The following is a 26,346-nucleotide window of genomic DNA, read 5'->3' as shown; positions in this document are numbered from 1 at the left end:
GATAGCAATTGAGACATGGATATGGACATGAAGCTATAGAAATTCCAATAAGATGCCTGTTGAGCTAGCTATAAAGTAAAGAGATGGACCCATCTTAGCAAATATGTCAATCCCTTGCTTAAATCTACCCCTCGGCGGTTTACATATAACAAATTAAACAAAGTCAAAGTATAAGGATTTTGCTGTCCATAACAAAATCAAGATGTGTCAAATAATGGCATATCGAGGGGTTTAATTTCACGGTCCAATATTGAGCTGAATTAATTAATTAATTAACCTAATTGCCATATTTTGCGTAGTTACGTGATCCCGGCGTTGATGAGGGTTTTACTTTCACTATAGCTCATTGATTAGAGCAATTAATTAATTAATTAATTAATTAACCACCATAATCAATTGCTCTCTTCTTACGCGATAGTTGCCCTACTTAATTTGTTATTATTTTATAGTTCTTAGCGATAAATAATGTAGATTGGGAAGTATATATGGAATATTAGAATATTATTCAACCAATTAAACATCATAGTCAATTGGCATGAACTCTTACATATTTGCTTGTTGGATTTTATTATTACACCAGATGATGTAAGATTTCATCCAAGTCTTGTTATCCAGTGAAAATTTTGTATATAATTCTGTTGAAAACACGATACGGAATACTAAATGCGGATATTTGCTTTGTTGAGATATGACTCATAATTCACCATGACAATGGTAGTAACGGCATACGTAGTTGTAGATTTATTTCTATGTAATCCACGCATTACCATAATTTAAGCGAATTGAGTGTGTTCCAGCGTGAGAATTCACTTGAACCATGTGTTTGTGATGGAAAACTGCATGCCATGATACCAATGTTAAACTACCAAGAGAGACAAGTTGTAGAATCTTGCATACGCCAGTAGTATACTAGTATGGTTATATATGCAACCTAATTAGGTGAAGACCGACACCAATTTTTCTTGTTAACCTTTATTTAAGTAAATACTCTTTTTTTGAATGGTAAAAAACACACTATTTTTCAAACAAATAACCAGATAACAAAAATATCATTTACTATATATTCATTTATTTAAAGAAATTTTCACTTTAAACAAGCACACTTTTATTTTTCTTTTGGTCTTTATTTAGAATGCTAACGACTAAGATGAAATAAAAGTTTTGAATACAAGATTGAGCGGTTGAGATGAAACGTGAGTGTGCACACAAGAGTTGAATTGGATTCCTTAGATCCTGGTGGTAGAATCAATGTTTGGTTACGTTGCTGAAACGAGAAATCAGGAAGAAGCACATTGGTCCATGCATGGGACCTACATGTTCAGTTTAATCACGCCATTCCACCCGGCTTTAATCCCCTTTATATACCCATTACTCCCCCTCTCATTCTTCGTACACTTAACACTTCCCTCTCTCATCCCCTTCTCAAAAACACTAATTAACAACTTCCAAACATGACAACCACTTCCCTTCTCTTTCTCTTTCTCTTCTCTCTCCTCTCCCCGGCCCTCATTTCCTCTTCCCCTGTCCAAGACCCTGAATTGGTAGCTCAAGAAGTGACCAGGTATAATTAAAACACTCTAACATGTATTCAATGTCCTTGTTATTAATGCTATTACCATTCAAAAATTTAGTAGCTAAATCAGTTATTATATGTTTATGGATTATCAAATTTATTTTATATTTTATCATATACTTGCATTGAGTGACTAAATTTGATATTTTTTACAATGTTGGGTGCAGGCAAATCAATGCGTCTGTTGCTAGGAGGAACTTGGGGTACTTGTCTTGCGGGACAGGTAACCCAATCGACGACTGTTGGAGGTGTGATCCGAATTGGGAGAAGAACAGACAGAGGCTTGCAGACTGCGCTATCGGCTTCGGGAAGAACGCCATTGGCGGAAGGGACGGAAAAATCTACGTGGTGACTGATTCTGCTGATGACAACCCAGTGAACCCCAAGCCGGGGACGCTTCGCTATGCAGTGATTCAGGAGGAGCCCTTATGGATCATATTCGCAAGGGACATGGTGATTCAGTTGAAGGAAGAACTTATAATGAACTCCTTCAAGACCATAGATGGGAGAGGTGCTAGCGTGCACATTGCTGGTGGACCATGCATAACAATTCAGTATGTGAATAACGTTATAATACATGGTATTCACATACATGATTGTAAGCAAGGTGGGAATGCTATGGTGCGTGACTCCCCACGGCACTACGGGTGGAGGACTCTATCGGACGGTGATGGGGTCTCCATATTTGGCGGGAGCCACGTGTGGGTTGATCATTGCTCCTTGTCTAACTGCAGGGACGGTTTGATTGATGCCATTCACGGCTCCACCGCAATTACAATTTCTAACAATTACATGACGCACCATGATAAGGTTATGTTGTTGGGTCATAGTGATACATATACACAAGACAAGAATATGCAGGTTACTATTGCTTTTAACCACTTCGGTGAAGGCCTTGTTCAGAGAATGCCAAGGTAAATTTAATTTTAGTTAGATGGAAAGAAACGAAATTGATTCAGTGGGGGAAGCAGTGAAAAGGATAGAAATAAATGCATGTTGTGTGTCTGTGTTGTTGCTTTTGGTCAATATATATATATTTTTTTTTGAGTCTTGAAAACCAAAGTAGCTTTTACTATGTGGGGTCCTTGGTGGTAGATAGTAGTGAGATTTTGAAAATCAGTGGTATTGTATTGTGCGTGCAGGTGTAGGCATGGGTATTTCCATGTGGTGAACAATGACTACACACACTGGGAAATGTATGCCATTGGTGGAAGTGCCAACCCAACCATCAATAGCCAAGGCAACAGATTTGTAGCACCAAATGACAGGTTCAGCAAAGAGGTATACTATATATACTTTGTTTTTTTTTTATTTAGTATATAGTATAGAATAAGTATATATAAAAAAAAATAGTTACTCCTATAAAAATATTTTTACATGAAATTTATATTTTAAATTATTAAATAATTCAATAAAATATATTTAGTCAAACATGTCAAATTAATAATGCTTTATAATATTATTTTTATATAAAGATATTTTCATAGAAGTAGTTCTTTAAAAAATGTAATTTTTTTTAATAATGTAACTTTTAAATTTGGGAATAGGTGACAAAGCATGAGGATGCACCAGAGAGTGAATGGAGGGGTTGGAATTGGAGGTCAGAAGGGGACTTATTGGTAAATGGTGCATTTTTCACTGCATCTGGTGCTGGAGCCTCTTCAAGTTATGCAAGGGCTTCAAGTTTGAGTGCAAGACCATCCACTCTTGTGGGCACTATAACAACTGGTGCAGGTGCACTCGTTTGTAAGAGGGGTTCTCGTTGCTGATTTTTATGATTATGACACCTTAAGAAAGGGGTGAAAAAACAAATATTTAATCAAAGAGGGAGGGAAGTGAAAAACAAAACAAAAAATGAATGGCCTTATTTTATATAGACTATATGGTCATTTCTGTTAATTGCTAGGACTCAAGTCTCCTAGGATTCTCTTCCTCCATTCTTTTGGGGATTATTTTCTACTATTTGTATTTTGTTTGTGATGTTTTGCTCTCTACTTGTACAACCACTGACAGTTAATCTCTTAGAACCGAATATGTTGGTCAATGTCAATGGTCTAAGAGAAAACAAGTACAGAAGAGTTGATATGTAATATATACAAAATTATATAGTGTTGCTTAATTTCTCTGTTGAATTCATTTTCTCGGCATAACTATTAACAAATTTATTGGATAATAAATTAATAATAGAATAATAAAATTTAAATAAACTATAAAAAATAAGTTCACACAAATATTGTTATTTTTTAATATATAGTACCTTTTTTTGTGGGTCTGTGACCGACACATGGGTGCAGAGGGGAGAGGGCAGAGAGTGTTGACCAGAAGCATAGGCATAAGAAAAAGTGCAATAAATGGAATCGAATCGAGAAGCAAAAAGAAAATCTTTCCGTCCACCAATCAAGGATTTGAAAAAGTTGAACAACCGAAACAACTGTTAACGACTAAGCTGACAAAAGACAGAAGCTGCACTCTGCAATGAGTAAAAGCCTAAAAGGTTTGAACTTTGGAACAGCCACTTCATTTCCTTAATTAATTACTTTATCCGTGCTTAATTTGCATAAGAAGTGCCCATAGATGGGATTTAATTAATCCAAACCTTATATAATCTCTTTGCTTGATGTCTGATTGAAAATTTTATGTAAGAACAATGCTAACTTATTAATAAAATTTATTATTTATAATTAAATACTCTAAATTAAATTTTAAATTTTAATAATATAAAAATAAAATATTAATCTAAAATATTGATTCATATTAATAAAAATATTCATCTTCTAATATTTTTCTTTAACTAATGTAAAGGCTTCATCAAGAGAGTTAGAATCATTCTTTTTGTTTTGTTGTGTTATTTAACTTTTAGAGAAAAGAATAAATCGATCTCTTTGACTTTTTGGTATGTGAACATTTAAATATCTGAAATTTTAAAAATACATTTAAATTTTTTATCTCTTCAAAATCTGGACACATCAATCCTTGAGTCTAATTTGTCCAATTTTAAAAACTCTTTCACGTGTGCATCCATATCAACTAAGTCAGTACAACGGGAGTCACGTTTGATTTTTCTGTTGGGTCTGACAGACCCAAGTGAATATGCGAGATCGATATGTCAAAATTTTAAAAAGGTTAAAAACTTAAATGTATTTTCAAAATTTTTAAAGACTTAAATGTCCATAAAACAAAAAGTCAATGACCTATTTATCTTTTTCTCTAACTTTTAAATTTGCTTCTCAATCTAATTTTATGATTAAGTAAAATTAAGATATTAGTCATATTCAATGTGAGATAAAATTAAATTTAGTTATTGAACTTTCATTTAATAATTAAGTTAGTCCCTATATTTAAAGAGCGTCACTTCCATAAAGATATAAGAAAAATCCTTTTTTAAAGATACATTAATTTTATCGATTAATAATCAACATATAACATTGATCAAATCAAAATTTGGTTCATCTTTAACGATTTTTTTTGTCATAAACGGTTCTTTTTTGGTTTTGTTTTTTCTCACTGCCACATTCCTCCCCTCCTACCGTCACCCTCTCTTACTCTCACGGTCTCATTGCAAAATTGTCGTCTTCCCGCATTTGAGGGCTGAGGCAGAATCATCGCCTTCCCTTATCGTAGCTTGAACATTGCCGCCTTCAGCCTGGTCTTCATCGCCACTGCAGAAGCATCTTCGCCTCCCATAATTGCAGCTCGTCTGTCAGCCTCTTCGCCGTTCGTCGCTTTCCTTCCGACGGTAAGTCTTTTGTGATTTTATTCAATGTGTGTGTCTTCTGTGATTTTCGTATTGTTTCTTCTAAAAAATTAAACAAAGAAAAATAAATTAAAAACTGTAGTGGAATGACACAATCAATATTTTTTACTAACATAAACCTTTTTCCTTAGTACACCAACTTTAGCAAAATTAAAATCTTTTACAATATGAAAGACAAATTCACTTTGTTAAAATTAAACAATAAAAGATAAGGTATTGACGATTATTGTAGCAGAAAAAATTAATTCCATGTGATCGATTGAAATAAAGCAAAACAAGAGAAAATGAGTATGCAGAGTGGAGAAGCGGGTTCAACAGAATAGGAGAAGCTGCTATAGTGATAAACCACTATTTTAGGGTATATTTTGGATTGAATTGAGTGAATTTTGTCAATTATTCTCCTACTTATTCATGTAAATTGCATGTTTTTAAGTCTCCTTCCTAATTTTGCGCTATGATTGAAAACATGCTTTTTTGGCCTTAAAATTGCTAATTTTTAATCTTCTCTTATTACCATTCGACGCCGTGATATGTTTGTTAAGTGTTTTCAAAGTTTATAGGGCAGGAATGGCTTAGAGAATGGAAAGGGAGCATGCAACAGTGGAAGAAACACAAGAAATTGAAATTTTGAGAAGCTGGTGTCCACGCGTACGCATGGCTGACGTGTACGCGTGACCAAGCCATAACCAAATGACGTGCACGTGTGGCTGACGCCTACGCGTGGCCAGGTGCAAGGTTCAATGACGCGTACGCGTGACAAGCGTCACGTGCTGCAATTAACAGAATTCACTGGGGGCGATTTCTGGGTTGTTTTTGACCCAGTTTCAGGTCCGAAAATGAAGACAAGAGGCTGGGGAATGGAGTTGATCATTAACTTTTCATTCATTCATTTACACTTTAAGTTTTAGATGTAGGTTTCTAGAGAGAGAGGCTCTATCCTCTCTCTAGGTTTTAGGATTTCTTTTGGTTTTATTTCTTCTCAAATTTAGATTTTCATCATGCTTTAATTTAGTTTCTCCTCTATTTTTATTTTTTCTAGCACTTTAGTTATCTACTTTTCTTATTGATTGCCTTATTTTTCCCATTTAGTTTATGAACTTTTCTTGTTAGATCCAATTTTCTTTTAATGCAATTTGAGGTATTTCATGTTTATTGCTTCTTTCTTTAATTGTTGGTTATTGATTCCTTGCATGTGTTAATCTTAGATTTTACTATTTCTTGTTACTTTTCTATGCTTTTATTTTGTGCCTTCCAAGTGTTTGATGAAATGCTTGGTTGGATTTTAAAATAGATTTTTATGTTCTTGACTTGGATTGATTAATTAGAGACTCTTGAGTTATCAAAATTCTTTTGTTGATTGGTGATTGAAAGTTGCTAGTTGGCTTGAGCCTCACTAAATCTAGTCTTTGATTAGGACTTGTAAACTTAAGTTAATTTTGTTCGCTTGACTTTCCTTCATTTGTTAAAGGATAACTAAGTGAAAACAATTTGTACTTACCATCACAATTGATGATGATAACGAGGATAGAAATTCCAATTCTCAATCCTTGCTAGGACCTTTCTTAGTTGTTAGTTTATTTTTCTCGCAATTTATATTTTCTTATTCCTTATTCTAAAACCCCAAAAAGAAGTACATCATAACCAATAATAAATACACTTCCCTGTAATTCCTCGAGAGACGACCCGAGGTTTGAATACTTCGATTTATTTTTATTGGGGTTTATACTTGTGACAACCTAATCAAACGTTGAGTGAGGATTAATTGTTAGTTTAGAACTATACTTGCAACGAGAATTTTTTGAGAAATTCTTTACCGACAATTTTCCTCCGTCAAGTTTTTGGTGCTGTTGGTGGAGAATTACAAATGTGTGCCTTGTTATTGGTTATATGTTAAAATAATGAATTTCTTGATTTTTGGTGTGTTTGTTAGTTTTTGCTAGTTTTAGGACTTTATTTTCATTAGTTTTTGTTAGTATTTATTTTTATTTTCTCTTGTTACTATAAATTATCACCCGTTTGGCTGTGAGTTTGGTTACCATAGTGTTGTAGGGAATAGAAGCTTCAATGAGAACATGCATCAAGGATGGAACAATCAAAGGTGGGTGGAGCCTCAAGCTTATGGATAACCTTCGTGGCAACAACCCTCTCCAATGCACTATGAGCAAGAGCTATTTCAAGATGCATACCAATTCGACGGCTATGGTGGACTTCCTTATGATTATCAACAACCACCACTATATGCCTATGAACTCTCTCCTCAATATAGCCATCAACCATACTCACAAGCCTCATCCTACCAAACACTTTCATATGACCCTAATCCATATTCTCCATACTAACCACCATATGAGTCCTGTGAACAAGCACCCATTGAACCACCACAATTCTAACATCATTACCTTCACAACCCTTCTTTTCCCTCCAACCAAGATCCTATGGATGATACACTTGGCATCATTCTTCAAAAGCAAGAAGAGCTTCAAACCACACTCACCTCTACCCTTACCGGTTTCACCTCTACCCTCCAAGAGCTTATATCCCGTCTATCTCCACCTTTTACCAACAACCAAAGCACCCTCCAACCTTCAAGCTTTAATGCATCTCCTTTTCAATCGCAAGATGAACTTTCTTTCCCACCACAACTGATGTCACAAAAACTTGTCTCACAACAAATTTTCTACCAGCAAGTGCACGAGATTATCGTTAAGTAAAAACTCATTATTGAGTGAGGTCGAATCCCATAGGGATTGGTTGGTTGATCAACGTTAATTGGAAGATTGTTCTAGTTGAACTGAATCGGATTTGAAATTGGGATTGCAGAATGTAAATTGGTGGAAAACTTAAAATGCAAGAAAAGTAAATAACAGAAGGTAAATGACAGAAATTAAATGGCAGAAGGAAAATTGCAGTAATTAAAGTGCAGAAACTTAAATTGCAAGAAATTAAAAGGGAATGGGGTTGCTGAGCATCAAAGTAAATTGCAGAATTAAAGAATGGGTAAGATCAGAAGTGGGAAAGCTTATTAGGGTCAGGAGATGTGATAATCCTCCGGATCACATTCATTTTCATCTCTTCCTCAATCAATGCATTCATTGATCTCCTTGGAAATCTTAAATAATTAGATCCCAATTCCATGGCAATCTAATCTTTTTAAGCATGAACAATTGTCCAATTCCTTGATTTAAGTGCTCATGGGAAGAGATGAAGTATGATCACTGATTATACCACACATATTGATAGATCAAAGTGTTGGTAGGATTACATGTCACGATATTCATCGAAACCCCAGTCTAATCCAATGTGAGAAAGCAATTCTAGCATGATCTCCTCATTCCTTTTCCAAGGTTCAGAGGAGATCCAATTATGAATAGCTTCCTTTCCAAAACAACTATCCAATTGGATGAAGAACAAAAACTTTCTAGTAAAATCAAGAGAAAAAAAAGAAGAAGAAGAATGAAAATTAATATAGATCCATTGAATTACACAAAGCTCCCTAACCCAATGAAATGTGTTTAGTTGTTCATATCTCTAAGAATGGAAAACGGAATAGAAAAGTACATTGCAGAAAGAACAAAATGCAGAGAAAGATAAAATTGGCAGAGTTTCAGTACTCTCACTGTATCCCCCCTTACTAACTTGAACTCTAAGCTATTTATACTACTTTCTTCAATCTCAATTGGGCTTTTGGCCTTTGTTGAAGTTGATCCAACTGGATCCCATGCTGTTGAGAAGAGAGGTGTTTTGAAATGCAGAGTTCTGATGCCCATGTTTGAGTTCACGTTCAAGGGCAAATGTTGAGTCAAACATCCTTTAGGGAAAATTGATTTTGGACATTTTGAGCAATGTTTGACTCAACGTTGGAGTGCCAACAATTTCTTGTCCACACGTACGTGTGACATACGCGTGCGTGTGGATGGTACAATTTACTAGTTCACGTGTTTGCGCTGCCTATGCGTATGCGTGTTTAGGGCCAGAATGCTTATCCACGCGTGCGCGTCTCCTATGCGTGCGCGTGGATCAAAATCCCCAAATTGAATTTTGAAACATTTTCACGCACGTTGGCCTCAGCATTGGACCAACAACGCTCCCTCCAACATTGATTCATCCACACGTACGCGTAGCATACGCGTGCGTGTCGATGTGCTTTTCCAAAATTGATGTTTGAACTTCATATCGCGCACGTTGACATCAACGTTTGAGTGGTAACGTTTCCTCCAACGTTGGCCTATCCACGCGTGCGCGTATAGCACGCGTACGCGTCACCATAATTTTTCTAATTTTTCAGAAAGCACATTGTATCACTAGTGTTAGAGGTAACGTTGGCTCACCAACGCTCCTTCCAACGTGGGTATCAGATAATTATGCAGAACTTGCTCTGCCTTTCTTCCTTCCAACGTTTGAGGCAACGTTGGTGGTCCAACTTTGGCCACTAATGTTGCTTCCTCTTCCTTCTTTTCATGGCTTTTCTTCAACTTCTTTCCATGCCTTTCTCCACCTATCATCAAACAATACATGCATCAAAGCCTTGCTAATATCAAGAGAGATTGCATCATTCTTAGCACACAAGTAATTATGGCATAAATCTCATGAAAAAAGTATCAAATTAACTATGTTTGAATGAATCAAGGTGTTTATGAACTTTTAACCTAATTGATTGCTTATAGATCAAGAAAGTGTATAAAACCTACTAAAAATAAAAAAAAGGCTAGTAAAACTAGTCTAAGATGCCTTGGCATCAACAATCCTCCATGGAAGAGTGTCTATATCCATCATTCCAAGAGCAATATGATCCTACTTATGTTAGCCAAGTGGAACAAGAGCCAACGGATCGTCTCAAGGAAGCAATGGATCGGCTCCAAGTAATCATCCGTCAAAATGAGCAAGAGAAAGACCAAAGGACGGGCGAAACTATCATGGCTAACATTGCTAAAATTCAAGCCACCATAGACTCATGCGATACATGCCACAAGCAAAGTATTTCCACGGATGAATGTGAAAAATCAACTGAAGAGAGGAGGATGAAGGAGATTTTAGAATCTCAACATGAGAACAAGGAAATGGAGTGTGTTGTGCAACAAGTGAAAAATACGGAGATTGTTGAAGAAGAAGAAGTGGTTGTAAACCTAGGCGAAGTTGCACAAGAGGTGGATTCCGAGCTTGAGAACATTTCCACACCAAGTGATGCTATTGATGATGTTGTGGAAGTTGTTGAACCTTCTTCCATTGAGCATGAATTTGATGTTGAAGAGGATAATGTGCAACCTCTTAAGCATATTGTGGATGATAAAAGATTGGAAGAGGTTGAGCAAGCAATAAATCCTATTATTGAAGATGATTCCACACCAACTAATGTGCTATTTGAGATTGTTGAACCTTCCTCATTGTGTTGTGAAATCGATGTTGAGGAGGCTAGAGCACAACCTCCAACACATGACTTGAACAATGAGGAATGTATAGAAGAAGTTGGTGAGCAAAGAATTGAAATTGAAGAAAGCTACCTAAAGGAAGAGGTTGAAGTTGAAGAAGCTTGCCAAGAGGTGGAAGGAGTCAAGAAAGAGCACAAGAGAGTGGAGCTTGCAAGATCATTAGAAACACCTCTCCCCAAGCCATTACCATCCAACACAACATTCAAGTGGGTAAAATTCTTATCCTTAAACTTTACTTTTCCACATGAATATGGTTTGCTTGAGATGGATGGTCAACTAAGAGTTCTTTGTGGATTTAAGAGCAAAAGGAAGATGGTTAGTGTTTGGAGTTGTCAAGCATGGTTCATTGTGGTGGAAAGCTCAAAGTTGAAATGCAAAGGTTGGTGCAGAGCTAGATTTCTTGCGTCCAAGAAGTTGTTTGGATGCTTAAATTGAGAATTCAGATTGCTTGCCACCCGGTTGGAACAATGATGATCAACTTAAAGACGGGTGTAAAAACAAGATTAGGGATCCCGACATACAAGAGGATCAACATTGGGAGCTCAAAGCTTGTGAAGAACTTCATCAGGGCTTAGTGAATTTTTTTGGTAATCTTGGAGCTTATTGGAAGTCCAAGCATTGGTGGAAGTTTCAAGATGAGTTCAAGCACAAGCCACCATGACAAGGAGCTCACCAAATATCCAACATAAGGACTTTAACTAAAAGTGCTAGGTGGGAGACACCCCACCATGGTAAATTCTTCCTATTTTCTCTTTTGTTTATATTGGTAATAAGTTGAATTTTCAGTTTTAGTTAGGTTTATTTAGTTCAAGTTGTGTTTAAGCTTGTTAGTTTTTTATAAAAAAAAATTGATGCTACTGCTCTTTGGTACAAAAACCAGAGAGTTGTGCTGAAACTGTGCGGGTGGGTGCTAGACGCACAACCCACCCCACGCGTACGCCTCGCTGATGCGTATGCATCACCCAGCAATTTTACCTTATCCACGCGTGGGCGTGACTGACGTGCACGCGTCGTACCTGAATGCTGCCTCTGGTACAAAAACTAGAGAATTGTGATGGAACTGTGTAGCAATCGTGTGTCTGGCACGAAAAGTAGTCACGCGCACGCGTGACCGACGCTCACGCATCACTTTTTATTTTAGGCCACCCACGCGTACGCATGGACGATGCTCACACGTCATCTGGCTTCTTCTGTTCTCACGCGCACGCGTGACTCATGCGCGCTCGTCGCCTGCGCGACTTTAGCAGCACTGTTTCTTTTCCTTTCTTCTTATTTCTTCTTCTTTCTTCTTCTTTCTTCTTTTCCTTTCTTCTTCTTTCCTCTTCCTTTCTCACTTTCTTCTCCTCCCTTCTCATCTTTCTTTTCTTTCATTCTCTTTTCCTTATTGCGTTTGCATACTTTCATTCATTGCATTTTAACTTTATTTTTGTAGTTTGTTCTTACTTTCCTTCTTAAGTTTTCTATTTTTCCATTGGTGTTGAATTTTCTTACTCAACTGTTGAATATTTCTTGCATTATTTTGGTGCGTCTTGACTTGTTTGATATTGATTAGGTAATGAAATTTTTAGTTCAATGCTTCTTCTTTGATGACTCTTGCATTCTTTGTGCATTGATATGAACTTATATTGTCTTTCATAACCCATTCTTTCTTACTTATTATTTGCAATTTTTGCCAAACACACAAGATTAGTACTTTAGTCCTTTCTAACTCATTATTCTTTGTTTTTGTGCTTTATTATCATTGAGTTAGGATGAGACCAAATTCTCTCCTGCTTATGACTAATTTTGTTTGTGTCAATTCTTGTTTGAACGTGATGCTTCCGAGTGTTCTCTTCATGCCATTTACTTGTACTTTGACTTTACTCTTGCATCAAGTGTTTATTGATATGCCATTCGCTTATATTGCTTTCTCACTTACATGTTGTATTTATCATGTAGTTGAGAAACCCACTCTTATTTGGCATTAGCCCCAGCTATATTTTATTTGCTATGATATCTTTATTTTTGGGTTTAATTTTCCGTCTTTCCTCCCCATTCAGGCCGACCACCAAGAAGGGAAAGGAACAGCTTTTAAATGGGTGAACAACAAGTACCTCCACACAATCCTTTGTGAAGAAGCTAATCAGTTGGAGCAACCCACCCTAACCTACCCTTTGCTCATCTTTGCATGCACCGAGGACGGTACAATCCTTAAGTGTGGAGAGGTCAAGACCGACTTTCGTGGGTATTACTTCCTTTTCCAACACCAATTATTAATTTTCTTTGTTAGTTAGTTATTGCATTGCATAATAGATTGCATGTATAGTTAGTTGCTTGCATTTATGTACTACTTGGTTGAAGTGATGAAGTCCTTTTCAAGAAACTGTTTTACAGCATTTCACTAATTTGAATTAAAATTTTTGTTGAACTTGCCTGAGAAAATTTAATTTGAAACATAGTTTTAGAGCTCGAACACACAAATCTAGTGAGTTTCTGAACCTAGTTGACTGGTTGCATCTTATCAATCAATATTTTGTTTTGGTGTGTGTTGTTCTCTCTAAGACTGTGATATTTGTCTTGCTTCATTCTATATTTCCATTGTTTGATGTATGTATGCACTTATCAAAGATGATGCACCAGTATTTTGTGGTACATCTTGTAAGGCTTAATTGAGTGGATTTTATCCACTATTCTCACACTTATTTATAGAAATAACATGTTTTACACTTTCCTTCCTAATTTTGTGCTATGATTGAAAACATGCTTCTTTGGCCTTAAATTTGCTATGTTTAATCCTCTCTTATTACCATTCGATGCCGTGATATGTCTGTTAAGTGTTCTCAGGGTTTATAGGGAAGGAATGACTTAGAGGATGGAAAGGAAGCATGCAAAAGTGGAAGGAAAACAAGAAACTGAAGGAATTGCAAAGCTGTCAAGCCTGACCTCTTTGTACTAAATCAGACATAACTTGAGCTATAGAGATTCGAATGAGACGGTTCTAATTGCGTTGGAAAGCTAACATCTGGGGCTTCGAAATGATATACATTTTGCTATAGTTGCCTTGCTGTTAGGTGACACCTACGCGTGGATGATATGTACACATGGATAGTCTGGCAGACAAGCGACGCGTACGCATGGACGACGCGTACGCATGACGGAGCCACGTGCTGTACGTATCAGAAATCGTTGGGGGTGATTTCTGGGCTCTTTTTGGCCCAGTTTCAAGCCCAAAAACACAGATTAGAGGTTGCAAAGTGAGGGAATCATTCATTCACTTCTCATTATTCAAAAATTAGATTTTAGATGTAGTTTTCTAGAGAGAGAGAGGCTCTCACCTCTACCTCTCTCTAGGTTTTAGGTCTAAGTTTTATTCCTTTCTAATTTCTGAATTCTATCTTATTTCAATTTAGTTTCTCTTCTACTTTTAATTGCTCTAGTATTCTAGTTTATTTATTTTCCTTGTTGATTACTTTATGTTGCCATTTTGGTTTATGAATTCTAATGTTAGATTTGATTTCTCTTTTAATGCAATTTGAGGTATTTCATGTTTATTTCTTCTTCTATTATTTGTTATCATTGATTTTGTAATTGTAGATTTTAGATTTTATATTCTCTTATTGCTTTTCTATGCTTTTATTTTATGCCTTCCAAGTGTTTGATAAAACGCTTGGGAGGGTTTCAAATTAGACTTTTATGTTCTTAACTTGGATTGATTATTTAGAGACCCTTGAGTTGTCAAAAGTCTTTTGTTGATTGGTAATTAAGACTTGCTAGTTGGCTTAGGCTTCACCAAGTCTAGTCTTTGATTAGGACTTGTGAACCTAAGTTGATTTTGCTCATTTGACTTACCTTTATTGTTAGAGGTTAACTAAGTGAAAGCAAAAGGCAATTGCCATCACAATTAATGATGATAATTTGGATAGGACTTCTAATTTTCTTTCCTTGCTAAGAGCTTATTTAATTATTAATTTATCTTCTTACCATTTTACTTTCTTGTTCCTTATTTCCAAAAAATCCAAAAATATACTTTATCATAACCAATAATAAACACTTCCCTGCAATTCCTTAAGAGACGACCCGAGGTTTGAATACTTCGGTTTACTTTTATAGGGTTTGTTTCTTGTGACAACCAAATGTTTGTATGAAAGGATTCTTGTTGGTTTAGAATCTATACTTTCAACGAGAACTTATTGTGAAATTCTTTGCCACACAAAAATTCGATCATCAAAATGGTGCTGTTGCCGGAGAATTGTAAACATGTGCCTTATTATTGTTCATTGTAAATATTTGCTTTTTGCTTGTTTGTTAGTTTTTGTTAGTTTTAGGACTTTGTTTCTTATTTTTATTAGGTTTTGTTTTTATTTTCTTTTGTTACCATGAATTCTCACCCATTTGGCTATGAGTTTGGCTCAAATTATGTTGTAGGAAATGGAAGCTACAATGGGGATATGCATCAAGGATGTAACAATCAAGGTTGGGAGGAGCCACAAGCTTATGGACAACCTTCTTGGCAACAACCTCCTCCGGTCTTATATAGGTATAACTCCAATCCTAATGCATACCAATCTAATGGATGTGGTAGTCCTTTTTGTACGTTTCACCAACCACCACCACATGCCTATGGACCACCTCCTCAACATAATTTTGAACCACTATACTCACAAGTCCATTTCCACCATTCACCTCCATATGACTGATGAGCGGATAATTTATACGCTTTTTGGCATTGTTTTTAGGTAGTTTTTAGTAAGTTCAAGCTATTTTTAGGGATGTTTTCATTAGTTTTTATGTTAAATTCACATTTCTGGACTTTACTATGAGTTTGTGTGTTTTTCTATAATTTCAGGTAATTTCTGGCTGAAATTGAGGGACTTGAGCAAAACTCTGAAAAAGGCTGACAAAAGGACTGCTGATGCTGTTGGAATCTGACCTCCCTGCACTCGAAATGGATTTTCTGGAGCTACAGAACTCAAAATGGTGCGCTCTCAACGGCGTTGGAAAGTAGACATCCAGAACGTTCTAGCAATATATAATAGTCCATACTTTATTCGGAAATTGACGACGTAAATTGGCGTTGAACGCCAAGTACATGCTGCTGTCTGGAGTTAAACGCCAGAAACACGTCATGATCCGGAGTTGAACGCCCAAAACACGTTATAACTTGGAGTTTAACTCCAAGAGAAGCCTCAGCTCGTGGATAGATCAAGCTCAGCCCAAGCATACACCAAGTGGGCCCCGGAAGTGGATTTATGCATCAATTACTTACTCATGTAAACCCTAGTAGCTAGTCTAGTATATATAGGACATTTAACTATTGTATTAGACGTCTTTTTGACCACGTTTCATCTTTGGTCTCAGTTTTGTTTTATTCTTCATCTCAAGAGGCTATTGATCACGTTTTAGGAGGCTGGCCATTCGGCCATGCCTGAACCTTTTACTTATGTATTTTCAACGGTGGGGTTTCTACACACCATAGATTAAGGGTGTGGAGCTCTGCTGTACCTCAAGTTTCAATACAATTATTATTACTTTCTATTCAATTCTCTTTTATTCTTATTCCAAGATATACGTTGCACAACACTTTGATGAATGTGATGATCCGTGACACTCATCATCATTCTCACCTATGAACGCGCGTGATTGACAACCACTTCCGTTCTACCTTAGGCCGGGCGCATATCTCTTAGATTCTCCAACATAATCTTCGTGGTATAAGCTAGAATTGATGGCGGCATTCATGAGAATCCGGAAGGTCTAAACCTTGTCTGTGGTATTCCGAGTAGGATTCCGGGATTGAATGACTCTGACGAGCTTCAAACTCCTGAAGGCTGGGCGTTAGTGACAGACGCAAAAGAATCAAGGGATTCTATTCCAACCTGATTGAGAACCGACATATGATTAGCCGTGCTGTGACAGAGCATAGGATCATTTTCACTGAGAGGATGGGATGTAGCCATTGAGAACAGTGATGCCCTACATACAGCTTGCCATGGAAAGGAGTAAGAAGGATTGGATGAAAGCAATAAGAAAGTAGAGATTCGAAAGGATTCTAGCATCTCCACACGCCTATCTGAAATTCCCACTATTGATTTACATAAGTATCTCTATCCCTTTTTATTTTCTATTTATTATTAATTTTCGAAACCCATAACCATTTAATTTGCCTAACTGAGATTTACAAGGTGACCATAGCTTGCTTCATACCAACAATCTCTGTGGGATCGACCCTTACTCACGTAAGGTATTACTTGGATGACCCAATACACTTGCTGGTTAAGTTGAACGGAGTTGTGGAAAGAAAGTGTTGAGTTAATTTTTATGCACATGCCAAGGAGCCATTATTGTTGATCACAATTTCATCCACCAAGTTTTTGGCGCCGTTGCCGGGGATTGTTCGAGTATGGACAACTGACGGTTCATCTTGTTGCTCAGATTAGGTAATTTTCTTTTCAAAAATCTTTTTCAAAAATTTTTCTTTTCTTTTTCGTTTTTCCAAACTTTATTTTCGAAAAAAAATAATAAAAATCCAAAAAAAAAAAATTTAGAAAATCATAAAAATCAAAAATATTTTGTGTTTCTTGTTTGAGTCTTGTGTCATGTTTTAAGTTTGGTGTCAATTGCATGCTTTAAAAATTTTTTCTTGCATTTTTCGAAAATTCCATGCATTCATAGTGTTCTTCATGATCTTCAAGTTGTTCTTGACAAGTCTTCTTGTTTGATCTTGATGTTTTCTTGCTTTGTGTTTTATGTTGTTTTTCATATGCATTTTTTGTTTGTTAGAGTCCATGCATTAAAGATTTCTAAGTTTGGTGTCTTGCATGTTTTCTTTGCATCAAAAATTTTTCAAAAATATGTTCTTGATGTTCATCATGATCTTCAAAGTGTTCTTGGTGTTCATCTTGACATTCATAGTGTTCTTGCATGCATCATGTGTTTTGATCCAAAATTTTTATGTTTTGGGTCATATTTGTGTTTTTCTCTCTCATCTTTAAAATTTCAAAAATAAAAAATATCTTTTCCTTTTTTCTTTCAAAATTTTCAATTTTAAAAATCTTATCTTTTTAAAATCTTTTTCAAAAATATATCTTTTTCATTTTTTATCATTTTCGAAAATTTCAAAAATATTTTTCAAATTTTTTTCAAAACCTTTTTTCGTATCTTTTATATCATGTTTTCAAAAATATGCTAACAATTAATGTGATTGATTCAAAAATTTGAAGTTTGTTACTTTCTTGTTAAGAAAGGTTCAATCTTTAAATTCTAGAATCTTATCTTGTAGTTTCTTGTTAGTTAAGTCATTTTAAAAAAATTAAATCTTTTTCAAAATATCTTTTTCTTAAAATTTTTATCTTATCTTTTATATCTTATCTAACTTCTTATCTTCTTATCTTTTTAAAATTTAATTTTAAAATCTTTTTCAACTAACTAATTAACTTTTTATTTGTTTCTTATCTTTTTCAAAACCACCTAACTACTCTTTCCTTTCTAATTTTCGAAAATATCTCACCCCTTTTTCAAAAAATTCTTTTTAATTGTTTCATGTTTTAATTTTAATTACATTTTATCTCTAATTTTCGAAAATTACTAACCCCTTTTTCAAAATTATTTTCGAAATTTTCCCTCTCTTTTCTTATTCTATTTAATTATTTATTTACTAACACTTCTCTTCACCTCTCTTCATCTAAAAATCCGAACCATTCTTCTTCACTCTTCTCCCCTTTCTTTTTCTACTAACATAAAGGAATCTCTATACTGTGACATAGAGGATTCCTCTTCTTTTCTTGTTTTCTTCTCTTTCATATGAGCAGGAACAGGGAAAAAGGCACTCTTGTTGAAATTGATCCTGAACCTGAAAGGACTCTGAAAAGGAAACTAAGAGAAACTAAATTACAACAATCCAGAAACAACCTTTCAGAAATTTTCGAACAAGAGAAGGAGGTGGCAGCCGAAAATAATAATAATGCAAGGAGAATGCTTGGTGACTTCACAAAGCCAACGTCCAAATTTGATGGAAGAAGCATCTCCATTCCTGCCATTGGAGCCAATAATTTTGAGCTTAAGCCTCAACTAGTTGCTTTAATGCAACAAAACTGCAAGTTTTATGGACTTCCATCTGAAGATCCTTATCAGTTTTTAACTGAGTTCTTGCAGATCTGTGAGACTGTAAAGACGAATGGAGTTGATCCTGAAGTCTACAGACTCATGCTTTTCCCTTTTGCTGTAAGAGACAGAGCTAGAATATGGTTGGATTCACAACCTAAGGATAGCCTGGACTCCTGGGATAAGCTGGTCACAGCCTTCTTGGATAAATTTTTTCCTCCTCAAAAGCTGAGCAAGCTGAGAGTGGATGTTCAAACCTTCAAACAAAAAGATGGTGAATCCCTCTATGAAGCTTGGGAAAGATACAAGCAGCTGACCAAAAGATGTCCATCTGACATGTTTTCAGAATGGACCATATTAGATATATTCTATTATGGTCTCTCTGAATTTTCGAAAATGTCATTGGACCATTCTGCAGGTGGATCTATTCACCTAACGAAAACGCCTGAAGAGGCTCAAGAACTCATTGACATGGTTGCAAACAACCAATTTATGTACACTTCTGAGAGGAATTCTGTGAATAATGGGATACCTCAGAAGAAAGGAGTTCTTGAAATTGATGCTCTGAATGCCATATTGGCTCAGAACAAAGTGTTGACTCAACAGGTCAACATGATCTCTCAAAATCTGAATGGATGGCAACATGCATCCAACAGCACTAAAGAGGCAGCTTCTGAAGAAGCTTATGATCCTGAGAACCCTGCCATGGCAGAGGTTAATTACATGGGTGAACCTTATGGAAACACCTATAACTCATCATGGAGAAATCATCCAAATTTCTCATGGAAGGATCAACAAAAGCCTCAACAAGGCTTTAACAATGGTGGACGCAATAGGCTGAGCAATGGCAAGCCTTTTCCATCATCTTCTCAGCAACAGACAGAGAATTCTGAACAAAATACCTCTAATTTAGCCAATCTAGTCCCTGATCTGTCAAAGGCCACTTTCAGTTTCATGAGTGAAACAAGATCCTCCATCAGAAATCTGGAGGCACAAGTGGGCCAGCTGAGTAAGAAAGTCATTGAAACTCCTCCCAGTATTCTCCCAAGCAATACAGAAGAGAATCCAAAAGGAGAGTGTAATGCCATTGATATAATCAATATGGCCGAATGCACAAGGGAGGAGGAGGACGAAAATCCTAGTGAGGAAGACCTCCTGGGACGTCCCTCAAGCAAGAAGGAGTTTCCTATTAAGGATCCAAAGGAATCTGAGGCTCATATAGAGACCATAGAGATTCCATTAAATCTCCTTCTGCCATTCATGAGCTCTGAAGACTATTCTTCCTCTAAAGAGGATGAAGATGTGACTGGAGAGCAAGTTACTCAATATTTAGGAGCTATCATGAAGCTGAATGCCAAGTTGTTTGGTAATGAGACTTGGGAAAGTGAACCTCCCTTGCTCATTAATGAACTAGATACCTGGATTCAGCAAACTCTACCTCAAAAGAAACAAGATCCTGGCAAGTTTTTGTACCTTGTACCATAGGCACCATGACCTTTGCAAAAGCTCAATGTGATCTGGGGTCAGGGATAAATCTTATGCCACTCTCTGTAATGGAGAAGCTGGGGATCATTGAGGTACAACCTGCCTTGTTCTTATTACAATTGGCATACAAGTCATTGAGACAAGCTTATGGAATAGTGGAGGACGTGTTAGTAAAGGTTGAAGGCCTTTACATCCCTGCTGATTTCATAATCTTAGACACTAGGAAGGAAGAGGATGATTGCATCATCCTTGGAAGACCTTTCCTAGCCACAGCAGGAGCTGTGATAGATGTCAACAGAGGTGAATTAGTCCTTCAATTGAATGGGGATTACCTTGTGTTTAAGGCACATGGCCATCTCTCTGTGACAAAAGAGAGTAAGCATGAAGAGCTTCTCTCAGTTCAGAGTCAAGAAGAGCCCCCACAGTCAAACTCTAAGTTTGGTGTTGGGAGGCCACAACCAAACTCTAAGTTTGGTGTTAAGACCCCATATCCAAACTCTAAGTTTGGTGTTGGGACTATACAACATTGACCTGATCACCTTGTGGCTCCATGAGAGCCCACTGTCAAGCTATTGACATTAAAGAAGCGCTTGTTGGGAGGCAACCCAATTTTATTTATCTAATTTTTATTTTATTTTATTGTTATTTTGTGTTTTATTAGGTACATGATCATGTGGTGTCACGAAAAAAATATAAAAATTAAAAACAAAATCAAAAACAGCAGAAGAAAAATCACACCCTGGAGGAAGCACAGACTGGCGTTCAACGCCAGTAAGAAGCATCTGGCTGGCGTTCAACGCCAGAACAGAGCATGAATCTGGCGCTGAACGCCAGAAACAAGCAACATCCTGGCGTTTGAATGCCAGGAATGTGCCTAGAGAAAAAGCTGGCGCTGAACGCCAGTAACAAGCATGAAACTGGTGTTCAACGCCAGAAACATGCTTTACATGGGCGTTGAACGCCCAGAATGTGCACCACTCGGCGTTTAAACGCCAGAATGGTATGCAAAGGCATTTTACATGCCTATTTGGTGCAGGGATGGAATTCCTTGACACCTCAAGATCTGTGGACCCCACAGGATCACCTCAGGATCTGTGGACCCCACAGGATCCCCACCTAACATATTCCCACCTTACCTCCTACATCTATCCACTCTTCCCCATACACCCCACCTACCTTTAAAATTGAAATTCTCTTTCCCACCCAATCCCACCCATATAGCCGAATACACACATCCCTCAATCTCCTCCATATCTTCTTCTTATTCTTCATCTTTTCATTCTTCTCTTGCTCGAGGGCGAGCAATTTTCTAAGTTTGGTGTGGTAAAAGCATAGCTTTTTTCTTTTCCATAACCATTAATGGCACCTAAGGCCAGAGACATCCAAAAAAAAAAAGAGAGAAGAAGAGAAAAAAAGAAAGACAAAAGCTTCCACCTCTGAGTCATGGGAGATGGAAAGACTCATGTAAAGGGTTTATAGCTCAGTGGTAGAATATTTGACTGCAAATCAAGAGATCCCTGATATACCTCAGGGGATAAATTGTCCTCCACACAATTATTGGGAGCAACTAAGGATGGGAACACCAAAATTACTAGGAATCATGCAACAGAAGCAAGGAAGAGACATAAAGGAGCTCAAAGAGCACCATTGGTTCTTCAAGAAGGCGCCACCCTCACTAAGGTGGACTCATTCCTTGTTCTTATTTCTCTGTTTTTCGATTTTTATACTTCATGTTTATCTATGTTTTGTGTCTCTTTTCCATGATCATTAGCGTTTAGTAACTATGTCTTAAAAGTTATGAATAATTCCATGAATCCTTCACCTCTCTTAAATGAAAAATGTTTTAATTCAAAAGAACAAGAAGTACATGAATTTTGAATTTATCCTTGAATTTAATTTAATTGATGTGGTGACAATACTTTTTGTTTTCTGAATGAATGCTTGAACAGTGCATAATTTTGATCTTGTTGTTTATGAATGTTAAAACTGTTGGCTCTTGAAAGAATGATGAACAAAGAGAAATGTTATTGATGATCTGAAAAATCATGAAATTGATTCTTGAAGCAAGAAAAAGAAGTGAAAAGTAAAAGCTTGCGAAAAAAAATAGAAAAGAAAAAGAAAAATCAAGCTGAAAAAGCCAATAGCCCTTAAAACCAAAAGGCAAGGGTAAAAAGGATCCAAGGCTTTGAGCATCAATGGATAGGAGGGCCCAAGGAAATAAAATCCAGGCCTAAGCGGCTAAATCAAGCTGTCCCTAACCATGTGCTTGTGTCATGAAGGTCCAAGTGAACAACTTGAGACTGAGTGGTTAAAGTCGTGATCCAAAGCAAAAAGAGTGTGCTTAAGAACTCTGGACACCACTAACTGGGGACTCTAGCAAAGCTGAGTCACAATCTGAAAAGGTTCACCCAGTTATGTGTCTGTGGCATTTATGTATCCGGTGGTAATACTGGAAAACAAAATGCTTAGGGCCACGGCCAAGACTCATAAGTAGCTGTGTTCAAGAATCAACATGCTTAACTAGGAAAGTCAATAACACTATCCGAAATTCTAAGTTCCTAGAGAAGCCAATCATTCTGAACATCAAAGGAAAAAAGTGAGATGCCAAAACTATTCAGAAGCAAAAAGCTACAAGTCCCGCTCATCTAATTATAATTAATATTCATTGATATTTTGGAATTTACAGTATATTCTCTTCTTTTTATCCTAATTGATTTTCAGTTGCTTGGGGACAAGCAACAATTTAAGTTTGGTGTTGTGATGAGCGGATAATTTATACGCTTTTTGGCATTGTTTTTAGGTAGTTTTTAGTAAGTTCAAGCTACTTTTAGGGATGTTTTCATTAGTTTTTATGTTAAATTCACATTTCTAGACTTTACTATGAGTTTGTGTGTTTTTCTATAATTTCAGGTAATTTCTGGTTGAAATTGAGGGACTTGAGCAAAACTCTGAAAAAGGTTGACAAAAGGACTACTGATGCTGTTGGAATCTGACCTTCTTGCACTCGAAATGGATTTTCTGGAGCTAAAGAACTCCAAATGGCGCGCTCTTAACGGCGTTGGAAAGTAGACATCCAGAGCTTTCCAGCAATATATAATAGTCCATACTTTATTCGGAAATTGACGACGTAAATTGGCGTTGAACGCCAAGTACATGCTGCTGTCTGGAGTTAAACGCCAGAAACACGTCATGATCCGGAGTTACGCCCAAAACACGTTATAACTTGGAGTTCAACTCCAAGAGAAGCCTCAGCTCGTGGATAGATCAAGCTCAGCCTAAGCATACACCAAGTGGGCCCCGGAAGTGGATTTATGCATCAATTGCTTACTCATGTAAACCCTAGTAGCTAGTCTAGTATATATAGGACATTTAACTATTGTATTAGACGTCTTTTTGACCACGTTTCATCTTTGGTCTCAGTTTTGTTTTATTCTTCATCTCAAGAGGCTATTGATCACGTTTTAGGGGGCTGGCCATTCGGCCATGCCTGAACCTTTTACTTATGTATTTTCAACGGTGGAGTTTCTACACACCATAGATTAAGGGTGTGGAGCTCTGCTGTACCTCAAGTTTCAATACAATTATTATTACTTTCTATTCAATTCTCTTTTATTCTTATTCCAAGATATACGTTGCACAACACTTTGATGAATGTGATGATCCGTGACACTCATCATCATTCTCACCTATGAACGCGCGTGATTGACAACCACTTCCGTTCTACCTTAGGCCGGGCGCATATCTCTTAGATTCCCCAACAGAATCTTCGTGGTATAAGCTAGAATTGATGGCGGCATTCATGAGAATCCGGAAGGTCTAAACCTTGTCCGTGGTATTCCGAGTAGGATTTCGAGATTGAATGACTGTGACGAGCTTCAAACTCCTGAAGGCTGGGCGTTAGTGACAGACGCAAAAGAATCAAGGGATTCTATTCCAACCTGATTGAGAACCGACAGATGATTAGCCGTGCTGTGACAGAGCATAGGACCATTTTCACTGAGAGGATGGGATGTAGCCATTGACAACGGTGATGCCCTACATACAGCTTGCCATGGAAAGGAGTAAGAAGGATTGGATGAAAGCAATAAGAAAGTAGAGATTCGAAAGGATTCTAGCATCTCCACACACCTATCTGAAATTCCCACTATTGATTTACATAAGTATCTCTATCCCTTTTTATTTTCTATTTATTATTAATTTTTGAAACCCATAACCATTTAATCTGCCTAACGGAGATTTACAAGGTGACCATAGCTTGCTTCATACCAACAATCTCTGTGGGATCGACCCTTACTCACGTAAGGTATTACTTGGATGACCCAGTACACTTGCTGGTTAAGTTGAACAGAGTTGTGGAAAGAAAGTGCTGAGTTAATTTTTATGCACATGCCAATGAGCCATTATTGTTGATCACAATTTTGTCCACCAATGACCCTAACCATTATCTACCATATCAACCACCATATCAACCATACGAACCATACATAGAACCACCACCATTCCAACACAATTACTCCCAAGAACTACCACCTTAATATACACCATCTCTATATCCTTATCAAAATGAACCACCTTCTTATCATGAACACTTCCTCCCAAGTAATGAACCCTCATATCCACCCCAATGTCCAACGAATGAAAGCATTGGTGTACTTCTTCAAGGGTAAGAAGAGATGAATAAGAAGGTACTAGAATTCACGGCTACCTTGACCGAGGTAGTAAATCGATTAGCCTCCCAATGTTTGAATATTCTAGATACAACCATGGCCACTCGTAGAGAATCAAGTGAGGAGCATAGTATGAAAGAGAGATTGGAAACTCCGGTGAAAAATGAGGATTGTGATTTTGTACTAGAATAATTGGAGGAAGTCGTAATTATCAAAGAAGAAGAAGTGGTTGAAGACCTAGGAGATGCTGAACCTCCATGGGAATCGAGAGTTGTAGAGAATTCTGCCAAGAAGCTTGAAACTAATGTTGAGGAGGATAGTGCACAACCTCCAAGGCATGTTCCTTGTGAAGAATTGGACGGAATAGATCAAGAGGCAAGTTCCTTTGGTGATGATGATCATGAATCAAGCCCTCCTAGTGATGAACTTGCATCCGCAATTGAACCCCTTGAGTTTGAAGAACCTTCTCCAAGTGAATCTGAAGATGATGTAGAGGTAGACTTCTCTCAACCTCCAACTTATGACTTGAGTGACGGGAAAGAATTAGAAGAATTTGATCAGGGCGCGGTTGAAGTTAAAGAGGTTTGCAAAGAGGTGGAAGAATTCAAAGAAGAGCACAAGGGAGTGGAGTTTGCAAGATCATTAGAAACACCTCTCCCAAAGCCATTACCATCCAATACAACATTCAAGTGGGTAAAATTCTTATCATTAACCTTTACTTTTCCACTAGAATATGGGTTACTTGAGACGGAAGGTCAACTTAGAGCTCTCTGTGACTTTAAGAGTAAGAGGGAGATGGGTAGTGGTTGGAGTTGTCAGGCAAGGTTCAATACGGTTGCATGCTCAAAGTTGAAGTGCAAGGATTGGTGTAGAGCTCGATTGAATGGGTCTAGGAAGTTGTTTAGATGTCTCAGTGAGAATTCAGATTGCTTGCCACCCGGTTGGAACAATGATAATCAACACGAAGACGGGTGCAAAAGCAAGGTTTGGGACCTCGAAATTCATTCTAGCAATCAACACTCTTGGGGCCTTGTCACTTGCTTTAACTTGCTTAAAGGCTTTATGCACCTAGTTTGGGATCCGGGAGAATATTGGAACTGCAAGCATTGGTGGGGATTCCTAGAAGAGTTCAAGCATAAGCCACCCTGACAAGGAACTCACCGATTGTCCAACTTAAGGACTTTAACCAAAAGTGCTAGGTGGGAGATAACCCACCATGGTATGATCTTCCCTTTCTATTAGTTTCATTTCATTCACATTAGTGTTAATTTTCGATTCTGCATATTTGCCTATTCTCATGTTAAAAAAAAGTGCAAACGACGCGTAAGCGTCGATGACGCGCACGCGTCAGATGGAGGTTCG

The 26,346-nt window shown here is 37.1% G+C and overlaps 1 protein-coding gene across 1 annotated transcript; it reads left to right on the top strand.

The window, feature by feature from the left end:
• The first annotated feature begins 1,388 nt into the window (after positions 1 to 1,388).
• On the top strand, positions 1,389 to 3,705 carry LOC130933385 (probable pectate lyase 18). The gene is made up of 4 exons (XM_057863020.1): positions 1,389 to 1,561; positions 1,741 to 2,487; positions 2,716 to 2,854; positions 3,121 to 3,705. The coding sequence occupies exons 1-4, from the start codon at positions 1,452 to 1,454 to the stop codon at positions 3,340 to 3,342; spliced, it is 1,218 nt and encodes a 405-aa protein (XP_057719003.1). The 5' UTR covers positions 1,389 to 1,451; the 3' UTR covers positions 3,343 to 3,705.
• Positions 3,706 to 26,346: the final 22,641 nt, after the last annotated feature.

The sequence above is a fragment of the Arachis stenosperma genome, chromosome 1 (genome assembly GCF_014773155.1).
Source record: "Arachis stenosperma cultivar V10309 chromosome 1, arast.V10309.gnm1.PFL2, whole genome shotgun sequence".
NCBI lineage: Eukaryota > Viridiplantae > Streptophyta > Magnoliopsida > Fabales > Fabaceae > Arachis > Arachis stenosperma.
Note: the sequence above shows the minus strand (reverse complement) of the source record. Positions and strands in the feature narration are given on the sequence as shown.

Excerpts from the sequence above, each read along its gene's own strand:
- LOC130933385 (XM_057863020.1), top strand. The coding sequence starts at position 1,452 with ATGACAACCACTTCCCTTCTCTTTCTCTTTCTCTTCTCTCTCCTCTCC. Across the intron at positions 1,562-1,740 it reads GTAGCTCAAGAAGTGACCAG|GCAAATCAATGCGTCTGTTG; the intron begins GTATAATTAAAA and ends TGTTGGGTGCAG. Across the intron at positions 2,488-2,715 it reads CTTGTTCAGAGAATGCCAAG|GTGTAGGCATGGGTATTTCC; the intron begins GTAAATTTAATT and ends TTGTGCGTGCAG.